This window comes from Pteropus vampyrus, unplaced genomic scaffold, assembly GCF_000151845.1.
Source record: "Pteropus vampyrus isolate Shadow unplaced genomic scaffold, Pvam_2.0 Scaffold16, whole genome shotgun sequence".
In the NCBI taxonomy this organism is placed as follows: domain Eukaryota; kingdom Metazoa; phylum Chordata; class Mammalia; order Chiroptera; family Pteropodidae; genus Pteropus; species Pteropus vampyrus.
The window spans coordinates 6,030,308-6,040,612 of NW_011888797.1; the positions used below are offsets into that span (position 1 = coordinate 6,030,308).

The following is a 10,305-nucleotide window of genomic DNA, read 5'->3' on the forward strand; positions in this document are numbered from 1 at the left end:
GGAAAGAATGGAGTGTGCATTGAGTCCAGGTCACCATTAGCAACGTGAGGTGGGACTTTAAGGCATTATCCAGGCATCTGAAAACTCAAAACACTTGGGCCTCAATTTTCTAGGCATTTCGGCAAAGGGCTGTTGGTAAATTTTCTGGGTAATTGCTTTCGTTCTCTATTTTACTTTGCAAGGAGAGATGTGGTTTCGTTTCTCATTATCTCCAATTAAGCCAATCAGCTCTGGGTTTTGCTCTGGGTTTAATTTGACACTTTTCCATCTAGCTTTTTATGGTCTTGTCACTGTTTTCCAGTTGTGCTATACAAGCCAGTGAATATGTGGTGGGACACAGAAGGCACTATTTTTTTTTCTAAACGGCTCTGTCCATGAAAGGCTGTGTTTACCCAGTCGGAGAAGCGTTTCGTTGTGGACTTCTTTCATCTCAGCACTGGGAAGTTCTCCGAACCTGCCCGCACCGTGAGCTGTACATGGCAACGTGCTGGTGACTGCTACCTGGGCAGCGCCATCGGGCATGGCATTTTGATGACTTGCAGCTCAGCATAGTTTACTGTTAGCACATGTTACCTCTGGCTCTGGGAAAATCATTCATGCGTAACTGCTTTCAGTTAAGCAGATGGTTGAAAAATATTTGAGATTTTTCTCGGTTTCAGAATCAAAGGATCGACAACATATCCCACACATATACACACACCCACACAGCAAACATCTTTTGCTTGCTTTATCCCTTATTCTTCAATTTGCTGATTCGTAAACTGACGTCAGGTATATTATTAGGTACCCTTCATTAGACAGAGAAAGTAACTCCGCAATATTCTCGGAAATGCATTTGTTTTTACTAAGTTAACAGTCCATGTGATAAAGGCTGTTTGGACAGAACAATTAGGATTCGATGAATGGGTTGAATTTATTACTGAGAAATACCGTGTCTTAAAATGTGTTTACTTCTTCTGAACCACACACAGTTTTAGAACATGGCACAAATGGTCACAGGTCTTTTGGAAAAGGAAGAGATATTAACCGAATTTCACTTTGACAGTATTTTTCGGCCTTAAACGTGTTGAAATAATACCTGTTTCCAAGTCTACTTAGCAAACTGTCTGAAATGGTCTTGCTCATCTGACTCATTGTTGAGTTTTGCAGCTTGGGGTGACAGGCAAGTTGAAAGAATTTGCGGCGGACAAAAGCCCAGCTCCCCCTTTCTGCCTGTATGTGTCAAAGACACAGTTGGTGGTTGTGTTTGGGTCATGTGTTCCCTGGATAAAAACAGCTAATTAGGAAAAAGCCCTCTGTTCGCTGGCCCCCTCCCCCAGCCACAGGGGCCGGCTCTATATATCTCATAACTCCCACACGATCCTTGTCGCTCTGAATGGAGCGGGGTTTGCGTGTCAGCTTAGCGGGCTGCCCGTTACAATGACTGTGTGGAATATGACAATGATCCCATGGGGGACTCTATCACCTCTTCCCAGAACAGCCTCTTTCAAAGGCAGTTGACTCCTTTCTTCTCTTTAATTCCTTTTCACTCTTTTCTCCCTAATTCCTTTTCACTGAAAGAGCCTATGCTGTGAACTAAAGTAGCCAGACTTTCTGTCTTTGCTGTAAGCAGCAGTTTCTAGTAAAATTAGTCAGCAAAGGTAGGCTAGCAGACAATGAACTTTTAGTCCCAGTAAAGCTGAGGAAATTAGTTTTCATTAAAACAAACAAACAAACAAACAAACCCTATTTTCAGGTAACTGCTCTGATTTTGGTTCAAAGGATACCTGGATCCCAAGTCAGCACAGGTGCCTTTGCCTTTTCACTCGGGGTTTTCACCAGTTGCCCCTTATTTGACTGTTGGGAACATCTGGAAGGCGACAATCGTTCTCAGAAATACTCCGGCATAAAACAGTTTGAAAAACAGCCCTGGGTTTGACAGCTAAGGGAGCAGGACTGTGTATTCATGCCCCAAGTTTTCACTTTTTCACACCCTTGTTTTCTGGCCTAGCACCAAATCAAAGTTCACTCACTTGGGCACAGCTGGGGAGGCCACGCGGGAGTGGTTCTATAAGCAGCTGCCAGACCCGGTGGCCATGACCGAGCCTTCCAGACTGCTTCTCTATGCTTAGACATAACGTCCTGGCCTAGCTCTCTTACCCAGAACCCGTTAAGTTGCACGATCTTGACATTAGAAGTGTCACTCAGGCCCCCGCCAGACACTAGGAAGCAGGAAAGGAAGCAGAGACCCGGAGAGGAGAGGGGACTTGCCCGTGGACACACAGCAAACTGAGCTGAGCTCCTCCTGGAATCCTATTCATACCAGAGCTCGTGTTCTTTCTGCTGTGTCACACTGCCAACGCCGCTGCTAACTTTCTCCAGTTGAATACTACTAATAAAAAAGTTACATTTAGTGAGGGCCTAGTATATACTAGACATAATATTAGGCACTTTCTGATTTAATTCTCACATCCACCTGCGAGATCCCCTATTCCTGCCTTTAATATAATAGATGAGGAAGCCAAAGTAGAACGTGAAGCAAAGGCAAGATGATAATAATCGTTATAACAGATGTTTAGGAAGCACATACTACCATTTAATTCTCCGATTAACTCTGCAAAGCAGACAGTAGGTACCTTCCTACAGAGATAGAAAGGGAGCTTGGAGAGTTTCTTACCCAAGATTAATATGGCAAGTGGTGATGTATTTCAAAATCAAATCTACCTGACCACAAAACCCATGCTTTTTCAGTGACCACAATTCAGACAAATGCCCTGGGCTCAGATGCATGGCACAAAAAGACTAGACAAATTTGTTAAATTTTTTTTTTTAATACATTTTGATGTATTTAAAAAAGTTTAAGCTATGAGAGAAAAGAACAATAATTAGATTATCAAGAGATGCCAGAAGACAATGGAATAATATCTTTTAAGTGTTGAAAACACAGAACTGTCAGCCATTATTCAAGAGTGAGGGCAAAGTAAAGACATTCAATTACACAAAAACTAAGAGAATTTGCTACCCATTAGAACTTCATTTAAAAAACAAAAGATTAAAGGATGCATTCGGCAAGAAGAAAAGCCACAGCTAAGGTCTGGAATACACGAAACAACAATGTACTGGTTACTTTTGCTGTGTAACAAATTATTCCAAAGCTCAGAGGCTTAAAACAGTCATTTTATTATGTTTATGGGTTCTGGGAGTCAGGAATCTGGACAGGGCACAGAAGGGATGGCTTGTCTCTGCTCTGTGAGGTCTGGGACCTCGGATGGGAAGACCAAAAAGGCTGGTCGTGAATCAACAGCTGGAGACTAGAATCACCTGGAGGCTTCTTCACTCCCATGTCTGGTACCTGGACTGGGATGACTTGACAACTAGGATGACAGGGCAAAGGTGGCTTCAAGTCGCCCTTCCATGGGGCTTAGTTTTCTCACGGCGTGGTGGCCTCTGACCAGCTAAACTTTTCACATGGTGAGAGCTCAGGGCTCCACATGTGAGTATTCTGAGACGGAAGCCACAGAGCATTTGATGATGCCATCTCAGAAAGTAAACAGTCACTGCCTCCACACTTTGTGGGCCAAAGCAGTCGCAAGTCTATCAAGATTGAGGGAGGTGTGTAGACCCCCAATTCTCCAGGGAAGAAATGTCAAAGAACTTGAGGGCCCTGTTTTCAGATGAGAGAAATTTAAAAACATGGCAATACATTCAATTAATTATTCGACTTAAAAACTACATTTTGTGTCTTTGAAAAAGGTAAAACTAAATTCTAGGAAACAATACAACATGGGGTGGTAGGAAGAGAATCTGCAAGGAATAGTTACAGCATGCTAAGGTCTTGGAACACTAAATAGACTTGACAAAAATTAGAGCTTGGATTTCATAAATGTATAGGATATATGTTAATAAAGGAAGGGATCACCATGAAGAAATAGAATCATAATTTACTGGGGAAAAATGGAAAGATATGAGAAGTTAAGATGTGGCAAGAATTGAGAAGATAAAAGAAGCATAGAATAATGATACTATGAAACTAAAAACACAAACTAGGATGCTAGTAAAAAGGTCAAATAATAATCACAGTAATGAGAAAGTCTCTTCCTTTAACAAATATCTGGCATAAATATTTTTACAGGCAACTTTCACATAAAATTTAAGACACATAAAATCCTTAGTTTATGAAACCGAAAATAAAACCATGAAAATCAATGTTTCAGAGAATAAAAACAAAAGGAAAGTTATATAACTCATTTTATGAAGCTAATATCTCAGTTTCAAAATCTCTGAAGAATAGTAAAGGAAAAGAAAATTGTGGCTCAACCACACATAAATACAGATGAAAAATTCTAAATAAAATACTAGCTGATCAAATCCAGTGGCAAGTTTTTAAAAATCAAGAATTCAGGTAGGATTCTAATTAGCATACTGCATTCACAGATTAAAAGAGAAAAATCATATGATCATTTCTATGTGATACAATTCAGTTCTCAAGTATGATTTCAAAAAGACTCCTAGCAAACTAGGAATACAAGGGAATTTACTTAATATGTTAAAGGACATCCAAAAATCTGCAAAAACTATCATACTATATGGTGAAACTTTAGGAGTTTTCCCATTCAAGTTATGAATAAGATAAGAATGGCTTCTAACATTATTTCTAATAAATATTGACTGGAGGTTCTAGCCAATGCAATAAGAAAAGGAAATGAAATATAAGAATTGGAAAGGAATACACAATGTTCTCTATCTATTGATGTTATGATGACAAAGAAAAGGAAATCTACAAACTAACAGAACAAATAAAAGATTCAGCCAGGCTACTGAATTCAGCTTTCTAAAAAGTCATTGACATTCTTAGCACTAACTGGACTCTAACTAGAAAATAAAGTTACACACACACACACACACACACACACACACACACACACACACAATCTCACATTATATATATACATGTATGTGTATACATATAATTTATAATAGAACAAACTAAAAGTTACCTACAGAATAACTGTAACAAAATTGTACGAAGATCTTCAAGGAGAAATATTTAAAATATCAATGAAATATGGCATGTTCATATTCAGAAAAGCTCAACATCGATAGATGTTCTCTTCAAATTAATACATAAATTCAGTGGAATTCCAGTTTACTTCTTTTCCTTTGATTTTGACAACCTGATGTTAAAATTCATATGGAAAAGCAAAAAACCAAGATAGTAAAGTCATTTTGAAGGTAACGAAGAACAAGGTGTAGGGGTTTGCTTCCCTGGTATTCGGGTTTACCGTGGAATAAGACAGCGAGGCGTTCTAACAGTATTAGACAAGTAGAGTGATGAACAGAACAGTGTTGTCCAAGACAGACTGAAACAAAACTTGCCTTCTCATCAGATCCTTGTCTATAAAACAAGAGGTCTGTATAGATGCTTTATGTGATAGAGACGGCATTAAAAACCAGTGCGAAAAAATCAGTGGAAAAAGGACCTGGGACAAGCAGTTTAGGCAAATGAAATAAAATTACACCCCTTCCATCTAAATGGAAAAAAAAATAAAAGACCTAGAAACTTTTGGAAGAAAATGTGGAATAATATCTTTACGATCTGGGAATAGGAAATCATTTCTTTAAAAAGACACACAAAAGGACAAATCATAAAGAAAATATTGCCGAACTGGCTACACTGGGATTTTAAATTTGTTTCATGAGTACACCGTAAACAAAGGTTATGATAAAAGCCACAGAAAGGGGGAAGATATTTTGCAATCATATAACGAACAAAGGATTAATATCTAGAGTAAATAATTAGTCCCTCTAAATAACTTTTTAAAACACAGAAACCCCAATGGAAAAATGGGCAAAGAATATGAATAGGCAAGTCATAGAAGAGGAAATTCAAATGGACTATAATATGGAAAGATATATAATAACCTTTCTAGTAATTAGGATAATGCAAACTATGAAAAGAATACGATTTCACATTTTTCAGATTGGTGTATATTCTATTTAATTCACTACCAGTAGGAATGTAAAAAATCTGGGTGAGCAATTTGGCACACTATCCAGTAAGAATGAAGACGCAGGTGTTCTTGGACCCAGCAATCCCACTTCTGGTCCTAGACACAAGGAAACAGGTTCAAAATATTTCATGAGAGCCAGTTTCCAAGAACGAAAAATTGTAGATAACCTAAATTCCGTCAACAGAAGAATGGATTAAAAGAAAAAAAACTGTGGTATATTCAAACAGTGGTATATTCTAGTTTATTTAAACTAGAGCTAGATGTGTGAAGGGCGTATTCCAAAGCAAGTTGTAGAATAATCTGTATGATAATCTATGCCATTTATATCAAGTTTGAAAACAGAAAATAACTTATTTATGGATACATGAATATATATAGTAAGAGAATGAAAATGCATATGAACAAATTCTAGATAGTGCTTACCTCTGAACGAACACAGGAAGCACGGAAAAGGGAATAAAGAAAGGAACACAGGGGCTTCATCTTTATCTTCGATTAAAAAGTGATTCAAATATAGTAAAACGTTAAGATACTATAAAGGACGGTGGTGAATACACTGCCGTTCATTTTGAAATTCTCTACACTTTTCTACGTTGAAATTTTTCATAAGAAAAAAGAAATGTTTTGATTCTATAATATAGGATTAATTACGTAACAAGAAAAATCTCCTGTCTCTCTCCTAATACTTTTTTTTTGCATAACAGGCTCTGATGCTCACTCAATAGCTCTATGACTTCAGGCGAGTTATTTAGACCCTCTGAGCCTTCGTTTCCCAATGTACTAATTGAACGTAATAATAATAATACCTTCTTCATAGTGTTGTTGGAAAATGAAAAGGCCTTTAGCACAATGCATGTGATAAGCAGTCGGTGCTTGCTCATTTTGTTCACTCATCTAACAGATATTCACCGAGGCTCTACTGCGTGCCTGGCACTGTCCTAGACACTGGGTATGCTGCAGTGGAAAAACAGATAAAAATCCCTGTGTTTACAGAGCATACAGTCTAGTAAAAAGAGGCACTGGGTAAAGATAAAAAAAGTTAAATATATAGAACAAATGATAGTAAGTGCTAAGAGAGAAATAAGGCAGGGGACGTCAGCTATGATTGCCTTTCTCCTGTCTGTTTTTTTCTTCCTCTCCCATCCCTCTTCCCCTCAACCTTACACTACCCGCCTCTCCCTCTCCCGTTTATTTGCACTGCTCCCATGGCTATGACACCCTGGCACTGAACTGTTTGTTACCCAGTAATCTTAATGATTGATTTCTGCTTATTAAGGACACTGTAGCTTTTGTGGAGTCAGGGTGTGAGCTTTTAAGTTTCCTTTCTATTCAGGGCACTTAGCACAATAGTAGGCTGGTCGAGGTTAGCTCTGCAGACTCCTGTTGTTTGAAAGATGACTGAAAATTATCAGACCAATTGGATAACCCATCAGAGCCACTAACGGGGAGAGCTTGAAGCCCCACAGAGACACTTCCCCTAGAGGGCTGGTCTCCCAGCCCAGCTCTCATGTTTCCTAACAGTGTGGTCTTAGGCAGATTTCCTCACCTCATCAGATTTTTGTTTCCTTGGCTATAACATAGGAGAGTCATATAAGATGGTTTCTAAGGTGCCTGCTTGTGCTAACACTACTCGTTGAACCCCATTTTTATCATCTAGGGTTTTCCATTTTTCATACTGTTTCATATTATGTTTTCGTTGTTTCATATTATGTTTCTATCTTTGTTGACCTAGACTAACGTCTCAGCAAATATTTCTTCATTTTGGAGACCCTTTCCTTTTAAGCGTTTGGTGCTATCTTTCGACTTGACTTTATGAACAAGAGTCGTATCACAGGATCATAGCACGAGTCGCGAAACAATAATTAATAACAATTAACGACAGTTAGAGATAATAACAAGAATTACCATTTATTAAGCACCTAGTGTGTATTATTGCTAATTATGGTACTTCTGCAATATAGGTTTTACTGTCCCCCTTTCAGAGAGCCTTATTGCAGAATGACTGAAGAGCACAGTCATGGATTCAAGTCCCAGTTCTGCCAATTAATAACTGTGTGATATCTGACGGTTACTTTACCACTCTTAAGCTTCAGTCTCCTCCTTTGCAAAAGGAGAGTATCATTCATCCCAGACGGTTATAATGAGGCTTTAATGCAATAATAAATCTACAGTGGTTAAACATAGTGGCTGCCACAGGGCAAGGGCTCAATAAACAGCTTAATTTATTTTTAACATTTGCAAAGAGTAACTCATCAAGGTCCCAGTTACCAAGTGGCAGAAGTGGATCTTGACTCCCGCTCAGTTACCCAAAGTGCTGTGCCTGCTCCGGGGCTTACAGGACCCATTTTGGGGAAGTAGAGGGAAAGTTTAGTTTTGGAGACTGCATCTCACAGTGACGGCAAAACCTGAAACTTGCTGAAATCCAAATGGGACTGAAAAACAGACACCACCCTAGGGATGGAGGAAGAATGAGGATAAATTGCAGGATGGGAGACTCTGGCCTGAGCCCTGTGGGTGCAGAGATCATGGAGACCGTGGCAGGCTCCATGGAGAAGGGGTATAGGAATAGATGTGCATCACCTGCTGGGCATCCAGTGGCCTCAGAGTTAAGCCAAAGACTTTCCTCGGCAGCTTTCCTAGGCCAAAAGAATTAATCTAAGATGAAGGGGGGTGTGCGTGTACAGAAGCCAGGTGCAATTAAGGAGAAACTGATAAATTCCACCAAATTCCACCTGTCACCTTATTTCTGAGACTTGAAAGAGCACAGCTCACAACTCAAATTGCCTTTCTAGGGACCAAGTCTTTTTATGCCATCTGGCCTTATTTTCCCATCGGTGCTATGAGGAGATGGGACTAGGGGATCTGTAAGGAAATGGGACCAGGTCTTGGAGCTAGACCAAACTGAGGCAAATCTCTACTCAATTACTGACAGAGAGAGTCACTTCTTCATCTGTAAGAGAGGATAATACCACCTGTCTCAGTTCGTGGTAAGGATGAGACCTGTGCTAAGTATTAAGCAGAGTTTTTGGCACATAGTAAGTACTCAGCAAATGGTAATATGCCTGAAGACAGAATCACAAGGAAAACAGGCCTATAAATAAGTAAACTAGAGGGTGTGGGCGAGGGGAAATTCTCTCTTTTTCCTCTTAGTTCTTCTGGCTGATCTAATATTCAAATTGACATGAGACAGATTAACAGGAAAAAATAACCAAACTTAATTATGTATATACACATGGGGTTCCGTAAGAATATGGGTCCCAAAGACAAATCAGACAGTCAAGGCTTACATGCCTTCGTAAGCTAAGGAGAAAAGAAAGGGGGCTTGTGGTTGGGGACTTAAAAGGGCAGGAAGGCAATTCATGTGGAGATGGTAAAGCAAAGTTTTGGTACATAGAAGTTTGCTGAGCCATCTTTAACAATGGGACACAGAGGACTTCGATCAAAGGAGACTTGCTGGTTCCTCCCTATCACGTACTAGTTCATATTAAACTACAGTTATCTTACAGTAATAGCTCTCTTCCTGGAGCAGGTCCTCTATTCTCTACCTAAATTCTTTCAGGCAGTTGGGAGAAGGCCAAAGGTTCTTCCTGAGTCTTTCATTTCTTAAAAATAATCAGCTTAAAGCTGATATCACACACACACAAAAAGGTATACATGGGGGTGGCAAATTCTGCTCCCCCTCAAGAGAAATAGGAAGCAGAGGTGAGCCTGCAGGGAGGTGGGTGAGTCTGGGATGTTCCATGGGACAGCAGGGTATCTCCATGGAGACATACCCTTGGGAGTCATTCTGGAGATGAAGGCTCTCTCTGACTCTGGCATTCAGGAAGCCCTGAGTTGAGCCCCTAGCATAAGTGGCTCATTCCACTGTTCGTGGTGGTGTCATGCCATGAAAGTAAAGATGGTTTTGAAATAATGTATTATCTATTAATTTTTGTCATCTCCCACAAGTACTTGGCTTGCAAAATAGGAATAAAAATGCCTTCTTTACAGTGTGGTTGCAGAGATTAGAGAATATACGACTTTGAGCACAGAAACGCACATATTGGAAAATCTTTTTAAGTGTTCACATCCCTTCTTATGAAGTAACCTACTAGCAATTGAAAATGGAGAGTACTACTTGAAAATGCCACATCTTTTCAGTTTAATACTTCTGAAAATCGTATATTAAACAGAGGTCTCAGAAACATTTAAGGAATCAATGCAGTTGTTGCAAATTTAAATTTTCAGTTCTGTTCCTAGAATTATGTCGGGTCATTGGTAGTTACACAAACCAGAAGGAAAAGTCGCTGCCATGGACATCCTGACCGTGTAATCG

General features: G+C 39.5%; 1 protein-coding gene across 1 annotated transcript in view; it reads left to right on the top strand.

The window, feature by feature from the left end:
- Nucleotides 1–10,305, top strand: part of RFX4 (regulatory factor X4) — a 124,187-nt gene that overhangs the window by 89,700 nt on the left and 24,182 nt on the right. The window contains exon 14 of the mRNA XM_011354425.1: nt 6,808–6,859. Within this exon, the coding sequence (XP_011352727.1) occupies nt 6,808–6,859 (52 nt within the window). The remainder of the gene's footprint in view (nt 1–6,807; nt 6,860–10,305) is intronic.